Below are 17,073 nucleotides of genomic sequence, written 5' to 3'. Positions count from 1 at the left end.
ACCTTGGTTGACCATGTGGTAAACCATGGTCTAACAATGACGGAGGCTGGGCAAAGGGTGCAGCCAAATTTGAGCAGATACACAGTAGCATCCATCATTTGGACTTTCCAAAATGAAAATAGGTAAGAAATTTAGCCTTACTAGTATTAGAAAATTGTTGTACTGCAATTCAACACAGCACTCAATGAGTACAGTATTACAGTATTGCCAGTGGACTGTTCTGAAGGACTGTAAAAAAAGTAAAGTGTTTATTTGAGAAATGTTTTCCTTCTTTTTATCCCTTCACAATATTTCACTCTCTGTATTGCAGAGCTGAAAGACGACCATCAAGAGGAGGTGAGGAGCGTCTATTGTCTCCTGAACAGGAAAATCAAATTGTGAACATGGTCCTAGAGAATAATGCCATTACATTACTGCAAATTCAAAGACAAGTCAAACAATGACATTTTTCCAAATGTTGATAGAATAAGTTTATCCACTCTGGACCGTGTCTTGTGAAGAAACTCTCTGAAGATGAAACAAGTCTACAGAGTTCCATTTGAACGCAATTCAGACAGAGTCAAAGAACTGCGATATAAATATGTGCAAGTAAGTCCTCTACAATCCTGTAACTGATGCATACCCTGAAAACTGTAAACATAATACATGTTTTAGTATTGGAATCATAATGAATGTATTTCACAATAGTGACCACTCCGAGTCTATTTCTGATATTATCCTGTGTGTTTCACAGAGTCCTTGAGCTAGAGGTGGCTGCAGCGGAGCACCAGTTTGTCTTTATTGATGAGGTTGGTATGGTGATCCCGGCTGCAGTGTGGCTGCTCTCTCCTCTCCCCTTCCCCTTCCTGAGCAGCTGCGCTGACTCCTCTGTGGCTGCACCTCACGCACCTGCATCGAGTTCGCTGATTAGGAGCGCCGGCACTTAAGCGCTGTTGGAAGGATGGGCCGGCGCCAGTAGATTCCAGCTCTTTGTGTAGTAATCAGGCCGTGAACGTACTCCTCATGTTTTTTGGTGCTTGTGTGTTTTTGGATTCACTCGTGATACTAACCTTGATGTCTCCTCTGCCTCTCCCCAGTGTGCCTCTGAAGATACTCCTGCAGCAGCCTACGACAGCCACACTCTCTTCCCCCAACTCAAGTGAAAAATAAAATTCTTTCAAACCTGCTTCTGCCGACTCCTCTTGGGTCCCAGAAAACCCAGCTGGTTAAACTGACCGTCACAGAATCTACTGGTCACAATGGACCCGACTTCACCGGAGGCTCTCAAAGAAGCTCTGTCTAATCAGGGGATTTTGCTGGGACGCCATGAGAACATGCTCCATGGGATTGTGGAGACTCTTCAGATGCTCACCCAACAGCTTAATCACCTGTCCTCCAACCTCTCCTCCCCGGATCCACAGGCTAGTACAGCCACCTCTTCTGCTGTGAGTTCATCCCCCCCGTTTCAGTCAGGTGTTGTTAAGGAGCCCTTTGTTCCTCCTCCGGAGCCATATGCAGGTGACTTAGGGACATGTGTCCAGTTCATTTTAAAGTGTTCCTTAGGTTTTGATTTACAGCCCTCTAGTTATCCCACAGATCAGGCAAAGATTGCTTTTGTTATAAACTTACTGGGCGGTCGTGCCACTTAGTGGGCCACCGCTTTGTGGAATAGTGAATCACCTGTGTTGTCCTCTTTTGAGGAGTTTTCTGTTTCATTAAAGAGAGTTTTTGATCACCCTGTTAAAGGCAAGGAGGCAGCTCGCCGCTTGTTAGATTTGTCACAGGGAAATCAGTCAGTGGCCAACTATTCAATTGAATTTTGGATTTTGGCTAACGAGTGTGGGTGGGATGAGTCTGCTCTCATGGGAATTAATTTAAAGGGACTTTCTGAGAAGTTAAAGGACAAGTTAGCTAGCAGGGACGAGTCAGCCTCTCTAGAGGAGTTAATTTCTTTATCCATTAAGATCGATAATAGACTCAGGGAGAGAGCCAGGGAGCGGGCATGTTCGTCCAGGCCATTAGACTCCCCAGTAGCCCATAGAGCCCCACCTTCACCACCCAAACCCTCACGTGTCTCCGAGCCTCCAGAGGAGCCCATACAGCTGGGCAGGGCTCGCCTCAGCCCCCAGGAGCGTCAGCGGCGGATGGCTCGCCGTCTCTGCATCTACCGTGGGGAGGCTGGACACTACATCGCCTCCTGTCCCCAGGCGTTAAACGGACAGGCTCACCTCTGACGGAGGGAACGTTGGTGAGCCAGACTTCGACTTCTGTCAGCCCTTGCTGCATGCTGGTTTCCTGGTCTGTCCTCTGGGGACAGTAGTCTACCTCAATCCAAGCTCTAATTGACTCTGGTGCCGATGATAGCTTCATCCATGTGGACCTGGCCAAGCAGCTGGAGCTCCCCCTAGTGGAACTCTCTCAGTCCAAGAGAGTTACAGCCCTCGACGGTCACCTCATCTCTGAGGTGATGCATCAGACCAAGCCTGTCACCCTGGTGATATCCGGTAACCACAGAGAAACCATTCAACTATTTGTCATCAACTCCCCGGTCTCCCCTCTAGTGCTTGGTTCCCCATGGGAAGGGCTACTGGGGAGTCTAATGGCCTAGACCAGTGGTTCCCAACCTTTTCCAACTCAGGGCCCACTTTTAAGTCTCAGACGTTTTCGTGGCCCACCCCCGACTGCTAAATACATAAAAACATACTACATCTTAAAACCTTTATAGATGAATTATCAATTTAACACAAACATTGTTTAGCCTTATCTACTGGCACAGTTTACAGTCAGCTCTTTCTTTTTATCTGGGCTTAAAAAAAGTTTTTTTTAATTTATTAGACAGGCTGATGCACAGTACATTTTATTCTAAAATCATACATTGGGTTATAATAGTTATACAATCATAGTTACTCATAGTTAAAGTAGTGAGTCAAGACAAATGGTAATAATTTATATGTTTGCGCCCCCCAGTCTGAAAGTCTGGACACGCCCCTGCACAGAGGTACAGAGTGGCATGAAGGCTTTCAGGTTTGATCTCTGAAAGCTAGAGGAAAACTCCTCTGCTGATTTTTAAAGAATGAGAGGAAAACAGCAAAACTATAACTTCCGTCCCAAAGAGAGCAGAAAGGTGACTCCTGGAGGAGCGGGAGAAGGAACAGCGATCAGCTGCAGTGTAATATGCACTAGTGAACTCAGCGTAAGCACCGCACTGATCATCATATCAGACTCCGCAAACTGATCAGGATGAAATTTAAAGCAAATGTAAACCACAGAGTGACAGGGGCACTTCTGCTTGCGCTGACTTTATACACAGAAAACGTGCATCTGTAAACACTGATGAATGATCAGGGTGGGAATTGTTTTTCTCCAGTAGCTGTGCGTCTTGTGCGTCTTGTGCGCAGCGGAGCGGAACTCTGCTGTGTGCGATGCTAAGAGCTGAGAGCTGTGAACGGCAAATACCCACCAGAGCTCTGTCTTTTATTATTTTAGAGCGTGATATGATCCAACCATGAGTGTGAGTTCACATGAGAACACAGAGAGATGATTCGCTTCTGAAAGATAACTGTTTGGTTCTGGGCAGCATCAAAAAATGTTTGTGGAATTCTGAAAGTTTTAGTTGTATACAAGAGCCATGTGCAATGTAATTTAAGTCTGAAACATCGGAAAAAGAAAAGATCATAATTCTGAAGGCATGGCGGTTTTTACTTTGTCGTGGCGGTGTGCCACGATCCTATACATGTAGCGGAAACCCAGCCATACAATGCCTTCTGAGAGCACTTTTTAAAAAGATAATGATTGAACATGAAGGACTGAACTGAATACAAGAGAAACATGTTGGAGGCTCCACAGTCACTAACACAGCATCTTTAACATGTTGAAACGTTTTTATTTTTACATAATTACATGCCCACCCCCAGAAAAATCAAACTAGTTTGGAAAAGCTTTGGCAGCCCACTTGCACTACCTTCGCAGCCCACCAGGGGGCCGCGGCCCACAGGTTGGGAATCACTGGCCTAGACGAACATGCCCGCTCCCTGGCTCTCTCCCTGAGTCTATTATCGATCTTAATGGATAAAGAAATTAACTCCTCTAGAGAGGCCGACTCGTCCCTGGTAGCTAACTCGTCCTTTAACTTCTCAGAAAGTCCCTTTAAATTAATTCCCATGAGAGCAGACTTAAAAGACACAACCCCCACATAGACTGGTCTACCCTCACCATCACTAACTGGAGCACTTTCTGTCATGCCCACTGCCTTCAGTCAGCTGTTCCTTCCCCGCAGGTTCATCCAGTTCCCTCAGCGCCCCCCGATCTGTCTGCTGTACCTCCTGAGTACCACGATTTAGCCCCGGTTTTTAGCAAAGACATGGCTCAGACCCTTCCCCCGCACCGACCCTACGACTGCGCCATAAATCTGCTCCCAGGGCCCCCCATGCCTACCAGTCGTCTGTATAACCTCTCACGTCCTGAAAAAGATGCCATGGAGGCGTACATCAAGGACGCCCTGGCCACAGGGTTTATCCGTCCCTCCTCCTCTCCAGTGGGAGTGGGGTTTTTCTTCGTCACAAAGAAGGACTCCTCCCTCCGTCCATGCATTGATTACAGAGGACTCAACGACATCACTATAAAAGATAGAACCTCTCTGCCCCTGATTGACCCCTCCTTCGAGCCTCTGTGTGAGGCCCAGGTGTTCTCCAAGCTGGACCTTCGAAACGCCTACCATCTTATTCGGATCCGTGAAGGTGATGAGTGGAAGACGGCGTTTAACACTCCTCTGGGTCACTTGGAATATCGAGCCATGCCATTTGGAATCACGAATGCCCCTGCTGTTTTCCAAACTCTCATGACTGACATTCTCAGAGACATGCTGCACAGGTTCGTGTTTGTCTACTTAGATGACATCCTCATCTTCTCCCGTACTCTGGCTGAGCACAAGATTCACGTCCGGCAGGTCCTTCAGCGCCTGTTAGAAAACCGTCTGTTTGTCAAACCAGAAAAGTGTGAGTTCCACGTCCCTTCAACTCACTTCCTTGGCTATATTATAGCTAAAGGGGAATTAAGAGCAGACCCAGCTAAGGTACAAGCTGTCCTGGACTGGCCCATCCCTACCACTCAAAAAGAACTCCAGAGGTTCCTGGGTTTCGCTAATTTCTACCGCCGTTTCATCCGTGACTACAGTAGGGTGGCCAGCCCCCTTCCAGTCTCACCTCCACCGCAACTCCTTTTCTGTGGACTCCTGAGGCTGTGACAGCCTTCTCCCAGCTCAAGACCCTGTTTACTAGTGCCCCTGTGTTGAAACACCCGTACACCCCAAGCTTCAGTTTATTGTGGAGGTGGATGCTTCAGATATTGGAGCTGGAGCTGTGCTGTCCCAACGTGATCCCCTGACGCAGAAAATTCACCCTTGTGCATTCTTCTCACGTCGCCTGTCTCCAGCCGAAAGGAACTACGATGTGGGGAATAGAGAGTTGTTGGCTGTCGTGTGGGCTCTGCAGGACTGGAGGCACTGGCTGGAGGGCGCTATGGTGCCCTTCATCATCTGGACCAACCACAAGAACCTCGCTTACCTCCGCTCAGCTAAGAGGCTCAACTACCGTCAGGCCCGCTGGTCTCTGTTCTTGAGCCGGTTCCTTTTCACCCTTTCCTACTGCCCCGGTTCAAATAACATCAAGCCTGACGCCCTCTCCCGGATTTTTTCACCGCCCTCAGCTCAGAAGGAACCCGAGCCCATTCTGCCCCCTGCCTGCGTAGTCGGAGCTGCCTCCTGGGAGATTGAGCAGGTGGTCCGAGAGGCTCAAAGGATGCATCCCGATCACGGTACTGGACCCCCAGGCTGGCTGTTTGTTCCTGACTCTGCCGGAGCTCAAGTCCTCCAGTGGGGACACGCCTCCAAGTTGGTCTGCCACCCCGGAGTAACCCGGACTCTCCAGTTCCTCAGGCAGCACTTTTGGTGGCCCAGCATGGCTAAGGACACCAGGGAGTTCGTCCTTACCTGCTCCATCTGTGCCTGGGGCAAGACCTCCCATCAGGCCCCTGCTGGCTTGCTGCGCCCTCTCCCAACCCCGAGCCGACCCTGGTCACACATCTCCCTGGACTTCATCACCGGACTTCCCCCCTCTGAGGGTAACACTGCCATCCTCACCATAATTGACAGATTTTCTAAAATGGTCCACTACGTGCCCCTCCCCAAGTTACCCTCTGCTTTAGAAACTGCTAACCTCCTAGTAAAACATGTTATCAGACTTCATGGCATTCCAGTTGACATTGTTTCTGATCGTGGTCCCCAGTTTGTCTCTCAGGTGTGGAGAGACTTCTGTTCGGCTATGGGCGCAGCAGCCAGCCTCTCCTCTGGGTACCATCCCCAGACTAATGGCCCACCCCACCTTTCATGTGTCCCTGTTGAAGCCTGTGTCTACCAGTGTTCTGAGGCCTCCAGCCGTTCCCCCTCCACCCCCCCAGATCATCCACAACCACCCTGCGTTCACCGTGTCCCGAGTCCTGGACATCAGACCCCGAGGAAGGGGTTTTCAGTACCTTGTGGACTGGGAGGGGTACGGTCCCGAGGAAAGATTGTGGATCTCTCGGAAGCTCATCCTGGATGACTCCCTCCTCGAGGATTTCTACGAGGTCCACCCTGACAAGCCAGGCAGGGTGCCAGGAGGCGTTCCTTGAGGGGGGGCGGGGGCTACTGTGGTGACCCCGGCTGCAGTGTGGCTGCTCTCTCCTCTCCCCTTCCCCTTCCTGAGCAGCTGCGCTGACTCCTCTGTGGCTGCACCTCACGCACCTGCATCGAGTTCGCTGATTAGGAGTGCCGGCACTTAAGCGCTGTTGGAAGGATGGGCCGGCGCCAGTAGATTCCAGCTCTTTGTGTGGTAATCAGGCCGTGAACGTACTCATTATGTTTTTTGGTGCTTGTGTGTTTTTTGAATACCCGTGATACTAACCTTGATGTCTCCTCTGCCTCTTCCCAGTGTGCCTCTGAAGATACAGCCGCCTACGACAGTCACACTCTCTTCCCCCAACCGTAACTCAAGTGAGAAATAAAATTCTTTCAAACCTGCTTCTGCCTCCGACTCCTTGGGTCCAAGAAAACCCAGCTGGTTAAACTGACCGTCACAGTTGGATTCAACCTCACAAAAAGACGTAGAAGGGGAAGGAACATCATCGGCCATTTTGTGTTCTGAGTCAAAAAAAAAAAGAAAAAAAGAAAGAAAATTCCAGTGTCACACTGAACACAAAAGGCCAGGGTCGTGATGAATATTATGTAATCACAGTGTTTTACACTGAGCACATCAGTGTTCAACTGGTTCATATAAATGTTTGTTCATATAGTGGTTTGTGTGTGTCATTTGGAGACAAAACACCATTTTAAGAAGAATAAAGACTGTTTTGGATGTAAAGTTTCATTTTGCAGGAGAATTGAGGGGTTTTGAGAAATGTGTGAGTGATTTTTTGATTTCCTTTCAGAAAATGTGTGTAAACAATTGAGAAAGACACACAAACACACACACACACACACACACACACACACACACACACACACACACACACACACACACACACACACACACACACACACACACACAGCCTACTGGTCAGCAATGTTTGATGTCTTCAAAGATCACACGTCTATTCTGATTATTGTTCTTCTAGGTCTTTTTTGGTGCTGTCAGGTGAAGTTTCAAAAGTACAGCTGTGTCACACAGCCTGCTCGGCCTTTGAGCAAAGCGTCTCTTTCTTGGTTGTGTCGTGAGATGATATTCTTATAAAAGAAAAGTTAAACACTCCAGAGGAGTTTGGTCAAACATGGCAACTCTTCACCTCTAATGTGGAGCAGCTGTTTAGGTCACCTGAACCATGAAAAGGTAAAGCTGTGGAAGCAGATCTCTCTCTGTTACATGTCTACTCCTGACTGTCCTGTGTCTCATTGTTAAATGAGTTTAGTTTTGTCTGGTTCACCAGCTGTTTGTTGTGTTTGACTTTTATTAACAAAAAAAAAAAAAACAGTGATGAAAGAAAAGAAGAAGAGGACACACAGAGTGTTTTACAGCCTTTTATTTTCCTCTGAAGAAGAAACACACACACACACACATACACACACACACACACACACACACACACACACACACACACACACACACACACACACACACAGTCTCCATGTTCACCCTCAGTCAGAAACTTCCAGCTTTACCATCCTGTTTAGGAGTCACTTCACAGACCTTCATAGTGGACAGTGGTGTGTCTGTGAACATGTTCATGATTTCTCTTTCAGTGTGGTTTTAGGAGGAGCTTCATGGTGCTGTCATAACGTGTTAAACGATCAGACAGGAGGTTAGAGAGGATAGAGTACATCTCTTCACTCTTTGTTTTGTGTTCAGTCTGCTTCCTGTGTAGTGGTGTCAGGGTTTCATCATCAATATTCAGTCAGAACAGAAAATACCTCAGTCTGAATTTTTGCAGGCTTGCAACATGTGTTGGAGCCCTGTGGGGTTCATCAGTGTGTGTGTGTGTGTGTGTGTGTGTGTGTGTGTGTGTGTGTGTGTGTGTGTGTGTGTGTGTGTGTGTGTGTGTGTGTGTGTGTGTGTGTGTGTAAAACTGGAGGAGTGAGCAGTTTGTGTGTTTTCTTACACAAATACACAGTCATCAGTGAAGATGGAAACGTTTTTTTTTTCTCTTCTAAAGTAAAATCTTTTATATATTCATTAAAAAAACAAACATGAATTCCTCTCTCCAAAGACGCCTCCCTATCACATCATGTTGATGTCACATGAGCCAGGCTTCAGTATCTGCAGAGTGAGAATGAGCCGCATGGATTTCCTGAACCAGGGGTAGAAGAAGGCATAGATAAGAGGGTTCAAACAGGAGTTAAAATGAGCCAACCAGATCTCTGCAGACGCAGATGAAGCATCAACTAAAGTGTCCTCCCCTGCCAGAGCGGGGTAATAGTAAGGACAGAAACAGAGCAGGAACACCACCACAACAATACCCAGAGTTCGAGCTGCTTTCATCTCCGTTTTCTTCACCATCCCAGCCCCTGAACGCTGCAGGGCCGCAACGTGAGAGCGCAAGGCCCGAGCCTGACCCAGCGCCACAAAGAACAGTCGGGTGTACAGGAGGATGATGCAGGTGATGGGTAGGATGAAGCTGAACACAAGGTCTAAAATCCCTGCAATATAGTTAATCACAACCACACACTGCCCCAGACAGGAGTTAGACCTGCCGGGCTCAGCCAGGTGATCCTGCAGGAGGAGGAGCCTGAAGAGCACCGAGATGACCCAGCAAAGGCAGACGCAGCACCGTGCCCGGCTTTTAGTCACCCTGCTGGAGTAGCGCAGAGGGTCACAGATAGCAATGTAACGATCAATGGATATGAGCACCATGTTAGCCACCGAGGCAGAGGTGATGGTGTAGTCCATCACGTAATATATGGTGCACAGGATGTCACCCAGAGTCCAGCACGCCTCAATGTAGATGATCTCAACTGGCATCAGCACCAGACCCACCAGCAGGTCTGAGACAGCCAGGGAGAGGAGGAGGAGGTTGGTGGGGGTGTGGAGCTGTCTGCAAACACAGGGTGGAATCAGCACACAGATTAGAAAACATGGTTAAAAGACATGAGCTCTAACATGGACCAACAGACAGTCTGCTCTAACTGGAACACTTCTTCAGAAAAACCCTCTGATGTCTGAACGACCACATGCTCTTTGCCATCACACCGTGTTCCATCAAACACTGTGCAGTCACACGCTCTGTGTGGTCACACGCTCTGTGAGGTCACTCTGCGCTCTGAGCGTCTACCTGAAATGGGAGATGGAGATGATGACCAGCAGGTTGAGAGCCACAGTGAGCAGAGAGATACAGGAGAGGAGCACGTACACCAGCATGGCCTTGGAGTGAGGATGCGAAGGTTTGGTGCAGGATGAGTTGAGGTGAGGGATACAGAGCTCGCCCCCTGCTGGGGCCTCTGTTTCATGAGAGAAGCCTCTGGCACTCAGCATATTTCTGACCTGATCCCTCTGTCAGTCCGCTCTTTTATCAGTCTCCAGGCTTAACCTCCTCAGAGCCACAGCTCACATTTTCCTGACGTGAACCATGAAGTCCCTCCCTCACTCCTTACCTCGTGCTTTTTCTCTTTTCTCTATCCTGCAACTTTGATGTCACTTCAACCACAATCCATCTTATCTCAGTCTCCTGAAGGTTTATAATACAAGAGTTTCATATAAGAGGTATGTTAAATCCTGTCCTGTCCTCTGAAGTGGGACTAATATGGCGCTCAGGGTCATCTGGCTGAACTTTAATGAGCTTCTTCTTTATTTTGTACCCTGACAGTTGCCGTAGCAGCTTCAGTAACACACACATCTTAAGTTTGCTGCTGGTAGAGTTCTAGTTAGTCCTACTCAGGGGGATGAGCAGGACCATGGGCCTGCTGTGGGGGACTTTGTGGCTTGTGATGAGTTTTGTTTCCAGTTGAATGTGTTGAAAACCACAGACTTGATTGTTGGTTTGAGGACGTCTTTCCTCAATCAGCAGTTATCAGAGGCGCTGTGAGTGAGACGGTGGCGAGCTACAAATTCCAGGGTGTAGTCTTTAATGATGAGCAGTGTTTTGAGCCCCACGTTGATGGTGGTAAAGGGTCTGTCACAGGCATAGGCTTGGTGCGGCTGTGGGGGTTGGGCCTCACTGGTTATGACTTTGTGTGGGGCGGGTGGTGCTGGTGGCTTCTGAGGTGCAGCTGGGCTCTGGTAGCTGTGGGTAGGGGTCTGGCGCGGGCCCTGGGGGGCGGGTAGGCCCGGCTGGCTCCGGTATCCCTTGGTGGGCTGTGGTGCGTGATCCTTTGGCCTGTTACTCGCTGGGGGCCTCGGCATGGCGGGCTCCCTGTGGGGGAGCTGCCCTGTGCAGGCTGCCAGGGGGGCTATCCTGTTGCTTGGGCAGTGGTCTCCAAGGCCTTTCATGGCCTTGGATTTTCTGGGGGACGGGCTGTGACCTCCATCCCACCGCTACATGCCCACATCTTGCCCCACCTGGCCTGGCTGTGGTTCTTGGCCTCCCCGCTGGGGAGAGGTCTGGTCCTAGGGGAACTGGCTCTTGGGTGGCTTGGGGCCTCCGGCCTGCCGCGGGGGGCGTGGGGGGTGGCTGGGTGCTGGGGGTGCGGGTGGCTTGGGGCCGGGCGGACGGGTGGTCAGGGAGGGGGGGTGCTATCTGCAGAGGGGGCCGCTGCTCTGGGCCCTGGGTGCTGTCTTTGGTATCGGCGGGGAGGCAGGTCTGTGCCCCCTTGAGTCCTGGGGTTGTCCCTGGGCCTGTCAGTTTGGGGACTGTGTGGGCTGGTTCCCCCTGGTGGCCCGGGGGGCGCCCTTGGCTGTGTTTTACTTACCTGGGTAATGGATGACCACCTCACACGCATGCAGATACTCAAGCTTCTGTCGAGACTAACTAAGAGACATGATAGATCCCGTCAGAGCATGCTGAGTCGGGTACTATTACACATCTTCTCTTCTTCTCTTGTGATGCATCCCACTCCATCTCCTATCCACGTAGGCCCACACTCCCCACACTATCAAGACCCAACATTTCTGGTGTCCCTGGGTTCGTACAACCTTTACTTCCTGTATTGACTTGAATTAGCCCAGCACTTGAACTGCTATCTTAAATCAACAATAGTGGACGTTTGTCCTCCCCTCTGTTTGTCTTGTCTCGTCCTGCCTGTCATTATTTCCCCTTCTTTCACACTGTGGTGTGGCACGGCCTTCCCCTTCAGCTCACATCAGAGGTTAAATAAAGTTTAGAATGATGGAGTAGCCTACAGGGAGGGCTGGTGATGGTCACTAGCAGTTAATCATATTCACATCTCTCTGACTGCTAGAAAAAAAATGCATTGGTCTTTTCAACGCTGTCATATGACACAGTGCGCAGCAGAAAAAATAATGCAGACAAGGGGGAAAAATAAATAAATAAATACATGTTTGTAGAAAGACTGTTTATTCTCTGGATGTCTGTCCACTGACTGTCTGTCACCTGACTGTTCCTCCACTTACTGTCTTTTCCACTCACTGTTGGTCAACTGAATGTCTGTCTACTGACTTTCTTTCCTATGCCTGTCTGTCCACTGACTGTCTTTTCTCTGAATTTCTCTCCCCTGACTGTCCGTCCTATGACTGATTGTCCACTGACTGACTGTCTGTCCTCTGACTGTCTGTCTTCTGAAAGTCTGGCCACTGAATGTCTGTCCACTGACTCACTTTTCTCTGAATGTCTGTCCACTGAATGTCTGTACTCTAAATGTCTGTTCCCTGTTACTCTGGCCCCGGATTGGGATGGGGCAGGGTTTTTTCTTTGGGAGTGGGATGGGACAGGAGTAAAAATCCTCTCTGGTGTCACTGTCTAGTCTGACCCTGGCTGATTCTGTGTCCTGTAGGGTTAATATCTACACTTTACTCCATCTCACGAACCTCTGCATGGCTCTGCACCTGATGACTGTATCAGAGTCCCTTCAGCTGTTATACTCAGACAGAAAAACGTTCTGCCCTGGTTTTAGAGTTTTAACGTTGAATCTGTTTAACTTGACATCAGTTCCTGCTCACATCCTGTGCTCTCTGCTGTGTCTGCATTAACATGCTTTCCACCGTTCCTCTAGTGTGGTTTAGAAAGCGCCTCATGTTCCTGTCATTAAGTATTTTACAGTCATACAGGAGGTTAAAGTGAATCTCTTTTCTCTCTGAGTCCTCTCTGAATGCACAGTCTGCTTCCTGTGGAGCTGAGTCAGGGTTGCATCATAGTTGTTTGCTGATGAAACTAAAGGTCTCAGTCTAAGTGTTTGCAGGCTTGCATCATGTGTTGATGTGGTAGCATGCTGTCTGACAGTAACACCTCTGACTGCAGAGATGTCCTCAGGCCTCACTAATGACAGCAGGTGTGAAACATACAGTGGGGAAGATGAACGTCAGAGGTGGATAATTACACACTGAGGGCAGCGCAGAGCCCCACAGGGTTCTTCCCTGTTTGTCTGCTGGTCCAGCTCTGGAGGACGGAACCCTTCATGTGTTTTTTTCTAAAGTTCAACTTTGACTGATGGAGTTAAAGACAAGTTTGACTCTTTCACTATCTTCCTTTAGCTTCCACATTAGCCACAGAGTTTAACAGCCTCAGAGTTAGTGTCAGTCTCTGAACACAGGTGGACTTATCAGACTGTTTTCTGACTCTGACTCAGCTCTGCAGCTCTGCAAAGGAGGACAGCATGGTGCTCACATCCCAAGAAGGGCAACAAACTGGATCAGGTGGAGGTGGAAATGTTTAAAACTCTGACGCAGGAAACAGACAGTGGAAATGTTTAATGACAGACAGGTTCATATATTACCACAGGAAATAAGTGAACACACACTTTTTCACTCATTCACAGTCTGTGTGTAGCATGGGGAGCTGGTGTGAGCAGTGTCTGAGGGTGAATCATTCACTCATCAAATCAGGGTTTCATTTATGGCTCTGCTCTTTTAAACATGGGAGAAACGTTTGTCTAAGCACACAGAACTCATCATGTGACATCTTCCTCCTCCACATCTGTCTCTACAGCACTCTGACCTCCCGTGAGCCCGGCTGAAGGATTTGACCTGTCACTATGAGTCTGATAGCTCTCCTGAACCAGGGGTAGAGAAAAGCATAGATGAGTGGATTGAGACAGGAGTTACAGTACAGTAGAAGACTCATCAGGACCTCCACGTAAGAGCCAATCATGATGTGATGACCTGACAGGGAGACGCAGTAATACGGAGAATAACACACCACGAACACACAGACCAAGACCCCCAGAGTCCCAGCTGCTTTCAGCTCAGACTTTTTCACCTTCAAAGGTCTGGAACGCCCAAGTGAGACGGTAGCAATGTGCAGCTTCATGGACCGGGCCTGAGACATAGCCACCACAAACACTCTGAGATACAGAACAATGATGATAGAAATGGGAATTATGAAACTAGAAACCAGATCAACTGTTCCTGGTATGACCACAAAGCATTCCCCTTTACAGGAGACAAACCTCCCCAAATCCACCAGGTTCTCATAGAGCAGGGTGATGCTGTAGAGAGCAGCACAGAGCCAGCACAGAGAGACACACACTGAAGCCAGCCTGAGCGTCACCCTCCTCGGGTAATGCAGAGGGTCACAGATGGCCACGTAGCGGTCCACTGAAATGAGCACCATGTTCCCCACAGAGGCAGAGATGGTGGTGATGGGTATCAGGAAATAAAGCACACACATCAGGTCACCCAGGACCCAGCAGGTCTCCCTTATGAGGATTTCCATGGGCAGTATAACCAGACCCACCAAGAGGTCTGAGACTGCCAGAGACACAAGCAGGATGTTGGTGGGAGTGTGGAGCTGCCTGCAGGGACAGGGGGAAGAGACCAGGAGAGACATCATCAAACCATCATCAGCACTGACACACACCCATAGAGCACAAACAGTGTGTGTTATTAACACGCTGCAGAGAAATTCACAAGGCATATGATGAATATGACTGATTGGTATCCAGTAAACAAACAGAGGTGACCTGCCTGAAGTGAGAGATGGAGATGATAACCAGCATGTTGAGAGCTGCAGTGAGGACAGAAACAAAGAACAGAACAATGTAGAGAACCAAAAAGGCAGAGCTGGGGGTCTGTGGGACTCTGCAGGAATGGTTGAGGAGTTGTGGGAAGCAGAGCTCAGCCTCTGTCATGATCCCTGACTTGAGAGGAGAGGAGCGGCAGAGCCAGGCAGCTCCCTGACCTCCACTCTCACACAGCTCACCTTTAGTCCTCTTTAAGACCCCGCCCTCTTTTTCATCCCTCCATTCAGCCACTGCCCCAGCTCTCAGGACCTGCCCCTGAGGACTGAAGGAAGACGCAAATCCAACGTTCTGGAAGGAAATCTTCTTCTCTTAGACTTCTCGCCCTGTTAAATTTGTGTGTGCGTGCTTGTGTGTATGAGAGCGTGTATGTGTTTGAGTGTATGTATGTTTGTGTGTTAGTATGTGTGCATGTGTGTGTGTGTGTTTGTGTGTGTCTACATGTGTTTGTGTTTGTATGCTTGTGTTTGTGTGTGTGTGTGTGTGTGTGTGTGTGTGTGTGTGTGTGTGTGTGTGTGTGTGTGTGTGTGTGTGTGTGTGTGTGTGTGTGTTAATGTTGTGTGTGTTTGTGTGTGTGTGCCTGTATTTGTGTGCGTGAATGTCTTTGTGTGTGTGTATATGTGTTTGGGTGCATGTATGTGTCGTGCATGTATGTGTTGTGCATGTGTGTGTGTTTGCATGTGTGTGCTTGTGTGTGTGTGTGTGTGTGTGTGTGTGTGTGTATGTGTGTGTGTTTGTGTGTTAATATGTGACTGTGTGCATGTGTGTGTGTGTGTTTGTGTGTGTGTGTGTGTGTGTGTGTGTGCCTGTATTTGCCTGCATGAATGTCTTTGTGTGTGTTTATATGTGTGAGTGCATGTGTGTGTTTGCATGTGTGTGTGTTTGCATTTGTGTGCTTGTGTGTGTGTGTGTTTGCATGTGTGTGTGTTTGTGTGTGTGTGTGTGTGTATGTGTTGTGCATGTGAGTGTGCATGTGCATTTGTTTGAGTGTGTGTGTGTGTGTGTGTGTGTGTGAGTGTCTGTGTGTGTGTGTGTGTGTGTGTGTGTTACTGTGTGTGTGTGTAACTGTGTGGGTGTGTGTTAGTCTGCATGTATGTGCATGTGTGTACACGTGCATGCCTTTGTGTTTGTGTATGTGTGTGTGTTTGTGTGTTAATATGTGACTGTGTGTGTGTGTTGGTGTATGTCTGTGTTTGTGTGTGTGTGTGCATGCTTGTGTGTATGAGAGCGTGCTTGTGTGTGCATGTATGTATGTTTGTTTGTGTGTTAGTATGTGTGTGTGTGTGTGTGCGTGTGTGTGTGTGTGTGTGTGTGTGTGTGTGTGTGTGTGTGTGTATGTGTGTGTGTGTATGTGTGTGTGTGTGTGTGTGTGTGTGTGTGTGTGTGTGTGTGTATGTGTGTGTGTGTGTGTGTGTGTGTGTGTGTATGTGTGTGTGTGTGTGTGTGTGTGTGTGTGTGTGTGTGTGTGTGTGTGTGTGTGTGTGTGTGTGTGTGTGTCTGTGTGTTTTTGTGTGTGTGTGGATCATGGTTTTCAGCTCTTGGCTTCACTCTTCTCCTGGTTGGACTCTCAGGTGGGATACCTGAGTACCTGGTCCCCTACCGGACACCTTCTGCTTTTAACAGGATGTGTTCCTGTTCAATGAACTCATACTTCTTATGAAGGCTTTATCTGCCTTCTTCACAGAGTTTTATCCTCTAGCTCACCTTCACCATAAATCTTATTTTGGCAGCAGGGTCAAAGTAATACAATGTCCCTGAGGAGGATGTTATTTTTTATCAAAGCTACAGAGGTTTAACATGTGTTGTGTCAAACTGATCCCTCACAAGCAGGGAGATGAAGATGCACATTGAGTGTGGCCACACTAACACTCAGTCTGCCTCCAGGTGTGGTGAACTTGTCTTCATTCCTTTGAGACTATAAAAAGCTGGTGGACTTGTTTTTCAGGCGCCAGGTGGAGGTCACGCTCTGATGAATGAGTTTGAACTTTGAACAAAAACAACAGTGAGAACAGAAAATCTCCTCTGGCTGGGTAAGAGGCCAGAACGCCAGATTACAAAACATTTCACAATCATCAGACTGCTCCTGGGATCACATGTGAAGGTTCTCAGTGAGCACCTGTTGACTCCTCGTGCTGTTGTCATGTTCTCTGATATGACGTTTGACATGCTGTGTCCGTCAGCACATTCCTCCTGAGAGGAGCCTGCTCTGATCTCACAGACCCTCAAAGGTTCCTCATTGTTGAACAAAGTCTTCAGCCAGCTTTCTCAGAATTAGACAAAAAGCATGACCAGAAAAACCACATCTCCTGCATAGTTTCCAAACTGCAGCTCTCATTTTCTCAGCACAGACCTGATGGTGAGCTGATGCTGAGCAGAAGGTTTCTCTGTCATCTCTGAAATGCAAACAGCTCCCTGAGTGTGGGACTGTCCCCACTCTGCTGATGGTGACCAATGACAAGGAATCAGACACAGAGGAGACCTCTGACCCTTTCAGCTGACTTTGA

General features: G+C 48.6%; 2 protein-coding genes across 2 annotated transcripts; both read right to left on the bottom strand.

Annotated features, from left to right (window-relative positions):
• Positions 1 to 8,723: 8,723 nt before the first annotated feature.
• Positions 8,724 to 9,860, bottom strand: LOC141808454 (trace amine-associated receptor 1-like). The gene is made up of 2 exons (XM_074695071.1): positions 9,775 to 9,860; positions 8,724 to 9,537 (listed from the first exon to the last, which is right to left on the bottom strand). The coding sequence occupies exons 1-2, from the start codon at positions 9,858 to 9,860 to the stop codon at positions 8,724 to 8,726; spliced, it is 900 nt and encodes a 299-aa protein (XP_074551172.1).
• A 3,673-nt stretch (positions 9,861 to 13,533) lies between these two features.
• On the bottom strand, positions 13,534 to 14,680 carry LOC141808545 (trace amine-associated receptor 7f-like). The gene is made up of 2 exons (XM_074695195.1): positions 14,513 to 14,680; positions 13,534 to 14,340 (listed from the first exon to the last, which is right to left on the bottom strand). The coding sequence occupies exons 1-2, from the start codon at positions 14,678 to 14,680 to the stop codon at positions 13,534 to 13,536; spliced, it is 975 nt and encodes a 324-aa protein (XP_074551296.1).
• Positions 14,681 to 17,073: the final 2,393 nt, after the last annotated feature.

The sequence above is a fragment of the Halichoeres trimaculatus genome, unplaced genomic scaffold, assembly GCF_033239565.1.
Source record: "Halichoeres trimaculatus isolate MK-OKI-2021-1 unplaced genomic scaffold, fHalTri1.1 fHalTri1_scaffold_19, whole genome shotgun sequence".
Classification (NCBI taxonomy): Eukaryota; Metazoa; Chordata; class Actinopteri; order Labriformes; family Labridae; genus Halichoeres; species Halichoeres trimaculatus.
The sequence above is the reverse complement of the archived record's forward strand: the minus strand, read 5'-3'. Positions and strand labels throughout refer to the sequence as shown.

Bases quoted from the DNA above. Each gene is read 5' to 3' on its own strand.
- LOC141808454 (XM_074695071.1), bottom strand. From the start codon at position 9,860: ATGCTGGTGTACGTGCTCCTCTCCTGTATCTCTCTGCTCACTGTGGCT. The intron at 9,538-9,774 runs GTAGACGCTCAG...CTGTGTTTGCAG, and splicing joins ATCTCCATCTCCCATTTCAG to ACAGCTCCACACCCCCACCA.
- LOC141808545 (XM_074695195.1), bottom strand. From the start codon at position 14,680: ATGACAGAGGCTGAGCTCTGCTTCCCACAACTCCTCAACCATTCCTGC. The intron at 14,341-14,512 runs GTCACCTCTGTT...CCCTGCAGGCAG, and splicing joins CCATCTCTCACTTCAGGCAG to CTCCACACTCCCACCAACAT.